Source organism: Camelina sativa, chromosome 4 (genome assembly GCF_000633955.1).
Source record: "Camelina sativa cultivar DH55 chromosome 4, Cs, whole genome shotgun sequence".
In the NCBI taxonomy this organism is placed as follows: Eukaryota; Viridiplantae; Streptophyta; class Magnoliopsida; order Brassicales; family Brassicaceae; genus Camelina; species Camelina sativa.
The window spans coordinates 17,861,091-17,873,365 of NC_025688.1; the positions used below are offsets into that span (position 1 = coordinate 17,861,091).

A 12,275-nucleotide genomic window follows, 5' to 3' on the forward strand; every position below is an offset into this window, starting at 1 on the left:
TTTTTTTTTTTTTTTTTCCTATTCACTTGGTTAATTTGATTTTAAGTTTCTGAGCAATGGGAGGTTCAAGAACGCGGATCATCAAGCCGTGGTGAACTCTAACTCGAGCAGACTATCCATAGCCACGTTCCAGAATCCAGCTCCCGACGCCACAGTGTATCCACTTAAAATAAGAGAAGGAGAGAAAGCAATCTTGGAGGAGCCAATCACGTTCGCAGAGATGTATAAGAGAAAGATGGGAAGAGATTTGGAGCTAGCTCGCCTCAAGAAGCTAGCTAAAGAGAAGAAACATGACCACGAGGAAGCTGCCAAACCTGTCGACCAACAAATCTTTGCTTAGAAATCTTCATTCCTCGGTCACTTTGTTGCGTTTGGTTCGTTCCGGTTCTGTTTTGTACGTTTGGTGTGTGTTTTGTGGTAAATCATATTTTTAATGATAATTAATGCACTTTTATTATGACTAAAAAAAAGTGGTAAAATAGATTTGATGCGTGTGGATTCAATTTGATTGGTTTAAAGTTTAAACACAAAATCCTATTAACGTGTGTCTCCCTCGGAAATAAAAAAAAATCTATCAAACCCATTTTGTTCTAATCAACGACGACCGCGACGGAGATGAATAATCCTTCACACGGTGGTGACGAGAAGCAACGGCCGGCGATGTATCCGGTAATCGATCAATCAATTCCTGATAATCCTTTTGCTCAGACGAATCCTTACCCTTCTTCCCCTCACCTATATCCTTCTCTCTCGTCGCAAAATCTCGGACCTAATCTCTTCCCTCACCACGGAGATGCATCCGGAAACCAGTCACCATCTGCTCCGCCTCAGGCGACGGAGGAGGTTCTAATCCGTGTCCCCGGGGCTATTCTCAACCTAATCGACAAATCCTACAGCGTCGAACTCGCGTGCGGTGATTTCACCATCGTTCGTATCATCCAAGGGGATAACATCGTCGCGGTTCTAGCCAATGTTGGGGATGAGATTCAATGGCCGTTGACGAAGAACGAGGTTGCCGCTAAGGTTGATGAATCGCACTATTTCTTCTCGATTCATCCGCCGAAGGAGGAAGGACATGGATCTGGGTCCGATTCGGATGATGATATTCTTAATTACGGTTTGACCATTGCTTCCAAAGGGCAAGAGAATTTGTTACTTGTGCTTGATCAGGTTTTGAGAGACTATAGTTGTTTCACAGAGCAGAGAATGTCTGAAAAGGCAAAGGAGACGGGTGAAGAGGTGCTGGGAAGTTCGGTTGTGGCGCAGACTTCGCCGGAGGAGCTTAAGGGTGAGAGGAAAGACGTTGTGGAAGGTCAATGTGCGGCGTATTGGACTACGCTTGCGCCTAATGTTGAGGATTACAGTCACAATACTGCTAAAATGATAGCTTCCGGGTCTGGTAAGCTGATCAGAGGGATACTGTGGTGTGGGGATGTAACTGTGGAGAGACTCAGGAAAGGGAACGAGGTTATGAAGAATAGGCTAAGTCGTGCTGAGAAGGAGAAGGATGTTAGCCCTGAGACACTGAGGAGAATCAAGAGGTATGGTTTGATCTCGAAAATAACTGGACAGGAACCTAGTAGGAATTTTATCTGGCTCTTTGTTTCATGATCATTAGAAAGCTGAGTAGTAAGAGGAGATGCTTTTGTTTGCAAAAGACCAGTTCTTTGAGAAGAGATGAGAATCTCTTGTTTAAAATTTTAATTACAATGTGCATTCTTCACGGTATTATTTCTCAAATTTTATGCTTTTGCTAATCTCCCTCGTGTTGTTTCTATGTGAAGGGTTAAGAGAGTGACACAAATGACAGAGAAAGTTGCGACTGGTGTTCTTTCTGGTGTTGTCAAAGTCTCGGGATTCATCACTGGTTCAGTGGCAAACTCGAAAGCTGGAAAGAAGCTTTTTGGCCTTTTGCCTGGAGAGATTGTTCTCGCATCCCTCGATGGATTTAGTAAGTAAATTATTTCTTTTTGGCTTCTCAAATTTTCTATGCCATGCTTGGAGTGTCATGGAAATTTCTTAGCTCGCGATTTCCCTTTCTTTCTTTCATCTCACCAGCATTTAGAATTATTCTTGTTTATCCGAGACTTTTGATTGTTGTTACCATCATTCCCGAGTCTTTTCGTATATACCTTTTTCCAGCAGTCCCTTGATATGGTGTTTGGGTCTGCTTCTTGCCCTGAACATTATTCCTTTTGGGGTGTTTGAGTTGAAAGTTACCAAGTGATTTGCAATCCTTCATTTGCCTTATATGTCGAGTCCTCTTTCTTCTTTAGTTATGGGCATAGATTTTGGGTCGCATCTAAATTGTACATGGAAGTATCTTCTTTTGGGGTCTCTTCTAATAACATGATACACTCAAAACCTGCTGCTTCTTTTGTTGAGGCACATGGCATTAGTAACATTGCCTTCTTTGCTTCGTGTTTAATTACCTGTTATATCTCGTGCAGGCAAGATCTGTGATGCTGTTGAAGTGGCTGGGAAAAATGTAATGTCAACTTCATCAACTGTCACAACAGAACTCGTCAATCACAGGTATTGATTAGCAAAAGGCATATGAAAATAGTCGTTTATCTCAGCAGGTGATCAAAGAAAGTCACCTAATGGATTTTCGTTGTGAAACTACAGGTACGGCACAAAAGCAGCAGAGGCAACCAACGAAGGGTTAGATGCAGCAGGACATGCTTTTGGAACCGCATGGGTTGCTTTCAAGATCCGAAAGGCACTTAACCCCAAAAGTGTCTTAAAACCTACAACATTGGCCAAGTCCGCTGTTTCTGATTTAAAGGCTAAGAAAGGGTCCAAGTAAACAGCCTCTTAATTCAACTGTTCATCTATACTTTGCATTTAGTTTTCCTTATGGAAAAGTATATGAAGATTGACTAAAATGTACTCAATATTTAGTTTTCAATGTGTATATTGTGATTCTATGTAAACTATATAAACAGTTTCTTGTAATCTCCTCCCACATATACATCGAGAAGAAATACAATGCTGCTTTATTGAAAGCTTGTACTATTTCATACCGCTACGGCGCTACCTCTTATCTCTTTTGAATTCCGACATTGTTTACTGTTTTCTAATGAATATCATGAAAAACCATGTTAGGAGTTTTAACAATTTTGAACAATTGGGCCATGTTTTTGGGCCTTGAGGCAACTAATAAATCAAGTGATAATTTTTGTGATTGGCTGGAAGGTGTATTTTACCGTGGACCTGTCCGCAGGTGATTAAGCTAGAACTGGGAATCTTGGCTTGTCGCCTAAGTTGGGAATCGTTTGTTAAGTAACAAAAAAAAAACGAAAGAGAGGTTTTGAAGAAGGGAGAAAGAACGAAACACTCACAAATACCCCCAGGAAAAGAAAATAAAAGAGAGGAGAAGAAAGGTGAGAGATGGCGAGATACGATCGAGCAATCACAGTGTTTTCCCCAGATGGCCATCTATTCCAGGTCGAGTATGCCCTGGAAGCCGTCCGCAAGGGTAACGCCGCCGTCGGAGTCCGCGGCATCGATACTGTTGTCCTCGCCGTCGAGAAGAAATCCACCCCTAAGCTCCAGGATTCTAGGTATTGTTCCGATCTCTCCCGATTCAAAGTTGTTTTTAGTCCATTTGCTTTGTTTTCCGCACTTTAATTTTTGACTTTTAATTGCTTTCACCTGGATCGCTTGATTTGCTCAATTGCTACTTAATCTTGTTGTCAATACTGAAACCCTTCTGAGTGATACCTGAATTTGGGATGCTGTATCACTTTGTAATTGGGAATCTAGTAATGTTAGATCGTAGAATCAGAGCTGAAACCCTAGTTGATGTTTTCTTCTTTACGAGTGTTGATTCATTCTGTTTCAACTATGGTTATTATTAGCATGTCAGATCTGGCTGATGGTCCTTCCTAATCGCACGAGTTTTGATATATTTATTGTTTTTTTTTTGTTTTTTTTTTTGTTTCTTACAGATCAGCTAGAAAGATTGTGAGCCTTGATAATCACATTGCATTGGCTTGTGCTGGGTTGAAGGCAGATGCCCGTGTCCTGATAAACAAAGCGAGGATAGAGTGTCAAAGCCACAGGCTTACCTTGGAGGACCCAGTCACTGTTGAGTACATCACTCGCTACATAGCTGGTCTTCAACAGAAGTATACTCAAAGTGGTGGTGTCAGGCCTTTTGGTCTTTCCACTCTTATCGTTGGTTTTGACCCTTACACTCGTACACCCGCGCTTTATCAGACTGATCCGTCTGGTACCTTCTCTGCTTGGAAGGCTAATGCTACTGGGAGAAACTCTAACTCTATTAGAGAGTTTCTGGAGAAAAACTATAAAGAAAGCTCTGGCCAAGAAACTGTTAAGCTTGCTATCCGTGCTCTGCTTGAGGTTAGTTTATCATATCATGTCCTGTTCTATAACTAAACTAAATAGGTTTCTTTTAAGCTATTACTGCAGTGCCCTGTTGCTAAGCTTGACAATGAGATCGTACCTATTGGTTTATTCCTAGCCTAAGCTGCTGATGTAACATGCTACACTTAGAACCATATGTATAATTCTCCATTTTTGAAAGGTGGCTTTAGGTTAGATGCAAAGCTTACAAAAATTGACAGTGTTTGAGAATGTGAAAGTCTTCGAAAATATAGAAGATCTTACTAATTTAGTTGGATGATAATGTTGGATGAGCTTACTTAGTAGAAGCACAGGTAGTGGATTTTGTCAAAAGCTGATAGGCTTTGCATTTTACAGGTAGTTGAGAGCGGGGGAAAGAACATTGAGGTTGCTGTAATGACACGAGAGGAAGGTGTTCTGAAGCAGCTAGAAGAAGAAGAAATCGATATTATTGTGGCTGAGATCGAAGCAGAGAAGGCTGCTGCAGAAGCGGCCAAGAAAGGCCCTGCGAAGGAAACATGAACCAGTTCTTACAGTAGCAGTCTCAGACTCTGAGTTGTAATGTTGGTTCAAAGTCAGATATTCAAGGGTTGGAGAGAAATCTGGACCGCGTGAAATGGTTTGGTTTTGTTGGATTACTAGTTTATTTGACATTTGTTGCTTTACATCATAATTAACAATTTAGCAGAGTACGAAACTTAGCCATTTGTCACTAGACCTATGGCTTGTTAAACATGCTTCTTAGAGGATATTGCATTTGCACTCTAGTAGCTTTTCAAGCATTGTTGTAGGTTTCTCGTGGAGGCACGGTTTCTTACAAAACTTGTCCCTCTCTTCTCTTATTTTGTCAATTCTAGAACAAAAATTTCCCTTCATTCTTGTCTCTCCATTAACTTGTTCATCTGTAACAAATGAATAACATGAAGAGAACAACATAACAAAGCGGAACCAATGAACTTAACCTAAACATTTAATAGCAAAATATCGTAGTCCTGAAGATACTAATGCAGAATCGCAATGTTATTGAACCATAAGAAATGCCATAGGCAGTCAGCAGTAATACCTTCATCTCCTTAAACGTGTTCATAAATTTTAGTTTACAATCAACCAATCCGGCAATCAATCACAATGTCGGTATGACTTGTAATTTCGTTGAAAAAGAAAATTCGCCGTTGCCGGGGATCGAACCCGGGTCACCCGCGTGACAGGCGGGAATACTTACCACTATACTACAACGACATTGTTGTTTGGTTTACTACAAAAACTTTTTTATACGAATATTCATCCAAACAATTGGGTTTTGACTCCACCAAAAACTCTCTTCTTCTCTCTGCAGCCGCGCTCTCTCTCTCTCTCTCTCTCTCTCTCTTTCTGTTCCCTCTCTCTAGTCTCAGGTTAGCTTTTTAAGGTTTCTGCTACATCAATAGTTCCTTTCTGCATCGTCCTTGTTGTTTCGTTTGTAGGTTTAAGTTATCTCCTACTTCCAAGGTTTGTATTTCGATTGAATAAAAACCTATTTATCTCTCCGTCATAGTCGAAACTTTTAACCTAGATTAGTTAGGATTTTCATCGTATCTAGTCGGCATGTACTTATTGCGTCGAGGGCCATATTGATTACTTCAAATGTTAAAGCTTTGAACTTGGAATTGTTCTTCGGGGTTTGTCGTCTAGGGTTTCGTTCAATATCACTTCTTCAATTTGAGTAATTTATCTTTATTAGGCAGGTTTGAATCAGAGTAGGAAGGTTCTTCTTACACTGAGGCGTAAAGGATGAAGCTTGACGTGAATGTGTTGAGATATCTATCCAAAGATGATTTTCGAGTTCTCACTGCAGTCGAGATGGGAATGCGAAACGTGAGTGGTCTCATTTTGCTTTTATTTTATTCTTAAATTGAATGAATTTTAGGCTTCAGGGTTTATTATATTACCTCTGAAAATACTCTGTTGTTATTCGTGTTTTGCAGCATGAGATTGTTCCTTCTGAGCTTGTGGAACGCATTGCTTCTCTTAAGTATGTGACTCATCTTGATGCTTTTAGATGTTTCCATTTTTTTATTAAGCTTATTTCTTCATTTTGGTGAAACTTATTGTGTAATTGACATACCTTTTATATTTACAGACATGGAGGCACATACAAGGTCCTGAAGAACTTGCTTAAGTATAAGCTCTTGCACCACGATGCCTCTAAATGTGAGGAGTTATTATCTCTGAAGGCATTAATAGTTATTCTTGATATGTCTTATGAGGATAGGCAGTCTTAGGAAGTTGCAGAATCTCTAAAGTTTATTGCTTTCTTTTCTTATCTTTTGTTCTAGATGATGGATTCAGACTCACCTATCTTGGTTATGACTTTCTTGCTATTAAAACATTGGTCAACCGTGGTATATTTACTGGTGTTGGTCGTCAAATTGGGGTCGGTAAAGAGTCAGGTATGTTCCTTTCCGACATATTTTATTTATTGGTTTGTCGATAGATAAAGTATCTATCGGTGGCTGATTTATCTTGTTTATTGGTTCCTTACATATAATAGACATATTTGAGGTCGCTCAGGAAGATGGAACTATTCTGGCAATGAAGTTACATAGACTAGGGAGAACCTCCTTTAGGGCTGTCAAGTCTAAGCGTGACTACTTGAGGCATCGCAGTAGTTTCAGCTGGTTGTATCTTTCCAGACTTGCGGCTCTCAAGGAATTTGCTTTTATGAAGGTTATATGCCTTGTTCCACTAATGTAAAACTATTCTTGTGGGTGTATCATCTTTTATTACATTTAACATAATTTTTGCTTGGTTTCCGGGTGAGCAGGCTTTGGAAGAACATGACTTTCCGGTTCCCAAAGCTATTGACTGCAATAGGCATTGTGTTATCATGTCCCTTGTGCAAGGTTACCCCATGTAAGGACCTACCTACATATTCACACAAATAAAGTTTGTTATGATTTTATGCTGTTGGTCATCATCTACTGATGTTCTTTTGGCCAGACATTAATTTTAAGCTTAGACTTAAGGAGTTTATGCATAGGATTCAAGTTTCTTAAACACTCACTCACTAAGAAACATGTACAACCTTGCTGCTGTGAATCACATTTGTTCACATTTTCATTTATGACAGGGTTCAAGTGAAGCAATTACAGAACCCTGAGACAATTTTCGAGAAGATCATTGGCATTGTTGTTCGTTTGGCTGAGCATGGTCTAATTCATTGTGACTTCAATGAATTTAACATCATGGTAAGATAGTTCGATTTATCTAGTTAAGTAATGCTTTCTGTACATGTTCGTTTTATCCTCTGCTTCTTAACAATTTTCATTGTCACCTCTTGTTTTATATTTATATATTTTAGATTGATGATGAAGAGAAGATAACAATGATTGACTTTCCACAAATGGTATCTGTTTCACACCGAAATGCACAGATGTATGTGATGTCTCATCTCTGCACCATGCCTCAGTACTCTCTTCCAACTTTCCATGCAGTGTTCTTGGTTTGCTTATGACTTTTGTCTTTCAGGTACTTTGACCGTGATATCGAGTGCATCTTCAAGTTTTTTAGAAAAAGGTTAGTTAACAGTTTGATTTTTTTTCTTAATACATAAATTTGTTCACAATACCTATTAGCAGATACTCTCTCCGTTGCTGAATCCATGTCATGATTGACCCCCTTAAATTCTCAATTTTTGTTTACACTGGTCTTTTTTTCCAGATTCAATATGACTTTCCATGAAGATAAAGGTGAATCAGATGAGACGGAGGTGGATGAGAACAGCAGACCATCTTTTTACGATATAACTAAAGATGCTAATGCTCTGGATAGAGATCTAGAAGCTAGTGGGTTCACAAGAAAGGAGCAGAATGACCTCGATAAAGTACGTGAGCCTATGACCTTAGTTATAACACTGCTTATATGTCTTTAACCGATTATTTACTTGGTTTTGCGTATATTTTTTTGAAGTTTAGGCAGTCAAGTGTGTTGTGTCAGTTGTGTTATAATATGCAGTACTTGGTGATTTATTGAATGGAATATATAGAATGAACTTGTGGTTTCTCTCTTGTGTAGTTTATTGAAGGCGGGGTGGAGAAGAGTGAAGATTCTGATGAGGATGAGGATGAGGAATCTGATGATAAAGAGCAGACATGCGAGTCCAATGAAGAGGAAAACGTTGATGAATTGAAATCATTACAGTTGCAAGAGAAGGTATGAAATTTCCAAGTTCATGATATAAATATTCTAGGTTCACTAAACATTGTCAATCTCAAATTTTTTTGTTTTTAATATCGAAGTATATTAAACTTGTGTGCCAAGTGGAAATGTTCTTACATTGTATGATTGGCATGATGTAGGAGCAGAAAAGTTCAGATGGTGTTGAGGCAGAAGTTAAGTGTGATGTTACCGAGAAAGGTGAAAACAGTGAAGACAAAGATGATGCTGAAAGCGATGAGGTTAGTATCTTCCGTGTAAGTAAATCAAGTGAGTATGAACTAATGGAATCACTTAACAAAATCAGTGTTACTTCCTTTGTAATACAGGAGGAGGAAGAGGATGATCCAGAGCTGGTCAAACAATTGGGAAAGCAAAGACGCAGAGCCATGGCAGCAGCCAGAGGAGGTAGAAAGTCGCAGTCGTCAAGAAACACATACAAGGACAAAGGAGGCCGATCCCAAAACTCCAAGATTCACAGCAATATGAGCGGCTGGTGAAAAAAAAAAAACTTTTTACAGAAATTTTGATACACAAAACTTTTTGGTGAAAGATACGGTAAAAAAACTCCAAACTCCATAATCGTTTTTTCTAGCGACTTTTCTTGATTCATCAAGATTTTAAAATTGAACACAAACCAATGTACTGAATCTACTGATGAAGAGAAATCTAAACTATAATGGATATGTATCTTTATAAAATCATATCAAAATCTTAGTTTGTCCAAATTTGTTTGATTTTATTTCAGCGGGGTGAAACCGGAAATACATGAAAGTCAAGGGAGTAGTAGATGATAGAGATAAAACGCTCCCCCAGTAATTAGCGGAAATAGAAAATAATGCAACGCAACGGCTAGTGACCTCAACGGTCGAAAATTTTAAATCTTTTATAATATTTCGGATCTCTCTCTGACTCTCTCAACCCTTCTTCTTAAATCTAAACCTTGATCCTACATTACTCTTCCCTCTGAGATTCCCATATTGTCATCTTCTTTCTCTTCTTCTCCATTTGCTCCAAAAATGATGAGAGATGTATTCAGGCCGACCAAATCAGCCCCGTGCTCTCCTGCAAAGCCACTTGGTATCTCGCGTACTCAGTCTGAATCGTTTCATGCTATCCACAAAGTCCCTGTAGGAGACAGTCCTTATGTCAGAGCAAAGAATGTTCAGGTGATTATTACTCTATACATATCCTTTTGTTTAGATCTGAATTCTACGGAATATGAATTTGTGTTTTTTGTGTTTCATTTTGCAATTTTTTTCTAATGATGAGTTGTCTATGGGATTAGTTGGTGGAGAAGGATCCAGAGAGAGCAATTCCTCTGTTCTGGAAGGCCATTAATGCTGGAGATAGAGTGGACAGTGCTTTGAAAGACATGGCTATTGTGATGAAGCAACAAAACCGCGCTGAAGAAGCCATAGAAGCGATCAAATCTCTCAGAGTTAGATGTTCAGATCAAGCCCAGGAGTCTCTGGACAATATCCTCTTAGATCTCTATAAGGTTCGTCCTTTACACATAATCCCTTTTTTTTTCCTCTGTTTTCATTTTTGCAATTGGCTTTAATTTTGTATTGAAATGGATTTGTTTGTTGTTGCAGAGATGTGGGAGATTAGATGACCAGATTGGACTTTTGAAACACAAACTCTTTTTGATACAAAAAGGTCTCGCCTTTAATGGTAAACGAACCAAAACCGCGAGATCTCAAGGCAAGAAATTTCAGGTCTCTGTGGAGCAAGAAGCCACCCGGTTACTGGTAAGCAGCAATAATTCATTTCAATATGTGTGTAGTAATGTTTCAGCAATTGCCACTTTTTGTGTTTATTCTGAATTGGATTGAGATTGGTTTTGAAATAGGGAAACTTGGGATGGGCACTGATGCAAAGAGACAATTTTGTGGAAGCTGAAGATGCTTACAGGAGAGCTTTATCGATAGCACCAGACAACAACAAAATGTGCAACCTTGGTATCTGCCTTATGAAGCAAGGAAGGATTGATGAAGCCAAAGATACTTTACGACGTGTGAAACCAGCGGTCGTGGATGGTCCTAGAGGTGTGGATTCTCATCTTAAAGCATACGAGAGAGCGCAGCAGATGCTTAACGATCTTGGATCTGAGATGATGAGAAGAGGAGGTGATGATAAGGTTGAACAAAGAAGGCTCTTTGACGCCATCTTTGGATCTTCCTCCATATGGCAACCCCAGCCTTGTAGTGAACAGAACGTGAAACCAAAATCGAAGCCTGCTTTGATCAACGATGGATACGGTGACGAGAACGCGAAGGTGAGTGTGAATCCAGTTGTAGTAAACCCATTGAGGGTTGATGCGAAGCCGTTCTTCTCTTCAAAGTTGATCATAAGTAACAACGAGAAGCTGAAGAGAACGAGATCATCGAGCCAAAACATGGGAGTAATGAGTGGTGATGATCATGAGGTAGAGACAAACACGAAAAGGAGACTGTCGATGGAGAAGAAAGCAACAGACTGTGGATTACCAGACAACAAAGACTTTGAAGATGCGATCTTGGCTGCTGTTTTAGGGACAGAAACAAAAGTGGACAAGAAGAGGCTCAAGGTGTTCCAGGACATCACTTTGTGCATCAATCAGAGTCTCTAACCAAAAATCTATTTATTATTTTATCATTCTAATTCTTAAGTTTTTAGTGACTGAAGCAAAAAAAGAAAGGAGATGAGCTTAATTCTTCTTTGGTAATTTATCAATGTTTTTGTCAGCTTTAATGTTTGCTGCCATTTTTGTTTTTTTTTTCACAATTATTGTCGTCATTGATGATTAATAATGAAAGTTGAAGTTATTCACTGTCTTCTACAACTATTGTTATTGATTGTGACCTATAGTAAGTTTTGTAGATGCTAGAATCTAACGAGAGTTAAAAACATGAGTTACTCTCTCCCATTTATCTATTCAAATCTGATTACAAAATTACCATTAATCCAGTGGTTAAGTCTTTATTCTTTTGATTCACACACACCACTCTCATACAAAACTAGTGTGGTTAAGAGAGTAGAGAAATTAGGGGAAATTAGTACTATCCGTTGAATCAATTTTGGCCCCTTCTGCTCCCCCAAGTTATAGAAAGAAACGCTTGCCCACTTGTCAACCTCTTTTAATTTGGCGAAATACAGCCGTGTAATTGTCTTTACTTCCGGTTAGTACCCCTTGTGCCCTTATTTTAACACGGCAAATGAAACGGTGTAAAAAACACGTAATAGTAATTTGTTCTTTTCCTTAATCTCTCTCTCTATTTGAAATTAAGGCATTTTTGGTATGAGCATTAATTCGAGTCATGTACACTTTGACTGTCAGAAAAAGGCAAAAAGTATATTATTGTAAACAGAATTTGATATATCCATAATCTATTACTACTATATGGTACATGGCTGTAAAAATTTGAAGAAACAAAGGTTATTGTGGTCAAACAGACTGTTTTTGGAAGAATAGAAAAAAGGAATTGATTTTATTGGGGCTCTCCGACCAAAGCCAAATGTGAGTGTGTGAGGTTAAAACTGAAAAAAAGAAGAATCTCAAATTCCAACTACATTCCACAGGGAAGCCAAAGTGGCCTTCACTAGCCTAAACAAAAACAAAAAAGAAACCCTTCAAAATCCTTTCTTCTTTTTTTTTAAAAAAAGAACCAAAATCATCAAACTCAACATCTAAATCCTAAAGTTAAACTCTTTGAGTTTTAGATCAA

The 12,275-nt window shown here is 38.9% G+C and overlaps 5 protein-coding genes and 1 non-coding gene across 10 annotated transcripts in view; 5 read left to right on the forward strand and 1 right to left on the reverse strand.

Moving 5' to 3' along the window:
• LOC104780958 (naringenin,2-oxoglutarate 3-dioxygenase-like) overlaps positions 1–457 on the forward strand; it is a 1,441-nt gene extending 984 nt beyond the window's left edge. Inside the window, exon 3 of the mRNA XM_010505508.2 lies at positions 42–457. Coding sequence (XP_010503810.1) covers positions 42–340 — 299 coding nt within the window. The 3' untranslated portion in view covers positions 341–457. The remainder of the gene's footprint in view (positions 1–41) is intronic.
• LOC104780959 (senescence/dehydration-associated protein At3g51250) lies at positions 539–3,008 on the forward strand. Its single transcript, XM_010505509.1, has 4 exons — positions 539–1,541; positions 1,785–1,951; positions 2,451–2,535; positions 2,629–3,008. The coding sequence occupies exons 1-4, from the start codon at positions 616–618 to the stop codon at positions 2,807–2,809; spliced, it is 1,359 nt and encodes a 452-aa protein (XP_010503811.1). The 5' UTR covers positions 539–615; the 3' UTR covers positions 2,810–3,008.
• Positions 3,232–5,244, forward strand: LOC104780960 (proteasome subunit alpha type-7-A). The gene is made up of 3 exons (XM_010505510.2): positions 3,232–3,566; positions 3,954–4,368; positions 4,729–5,244. The coding sequence occupies exons 1-3, from the start codon at positions 3,394–3,396 to the stop codon at positions 4,891–4,893; spliced, it is 753 nt and encodes a 250-aa protein (XP_010503812.1). The 5' UTR covers positions 3,232–3,393; the 3' UTR covers positions 4,894–5,244.
• On the reverse strand, positions 5,539–5,610 carry TRNAD-GUC. Its single transcript has one exon. It is a non-coding gene; the product is annotated as a tRNA-Asp (tRNA).
• LOC104780962 (serine/threonine-protein kinase rio2-like) lies at positions 5,724–9,251 on the forward strand. 5 transcript variants are annotated; one of them, XM_010505514.2, is made up of 14 exons: positions 5,724–5,765; positions 6,096–6,225; positions 6,336–6,382; positions 6,491–6,561; positions 6,687–6,800; positions 6,902–7,077; positions 7,175–7,263; positions 7,481–7,598; positions 7,712–7,785; positions 7,879–7,926; positions 8,071–8,233; positions 8,425–8,562; positions 8,709–8,807; positions 8,895–9,251. In XM_010505514.2, the coding sequence occupies exons 2-14, from the start codon at positions 6,142–6,144 to the stop codon at positions 9,063–9,065; spliced, it is 1,392 nt and encodes a 463-aa protein (XP_010503816.1). In that variant the 5' UTR covers positions 5,724–5,765; positions 6,096–6,141; the 3' UTR covers positions 9,066–9,251. The 5 variants fall into 5 exon arrangements, with proteins under 5 accessions (XP_010503816.1, XP_010503813.1, XP_010503817.1 ...); XM_010505511.2 differs by having other exon boundaries at positions 5,725–5,765; positions 6,092–6,225; XM_010505515.2 differs by having other exon boundaries at positions 5,725–5,765; positions 6,092–6,225; positions 8,715–8,807.
• LOC104780963 (protein POLLENLESS 3-LIKE 2-like) lies at positions 9,458–11,386 on the forward strand. Its single transcript, XM_010505517.2, has 4 exons — positions 9,458–9,734; positions 9,854–10,066; positions 10,164–10,319; positions 10,421–11,386. Exons 1-4 carry the CDS (start codon positions 9,585–9,587, stop codon positions 11,177–11,179), a joined length of 1,278 nt encoding a protein of 425 aa, XP_010503819.1. The 5' UTR covers positions 9,458–9,584; the 3' UTR covers positions 11,180–11,386.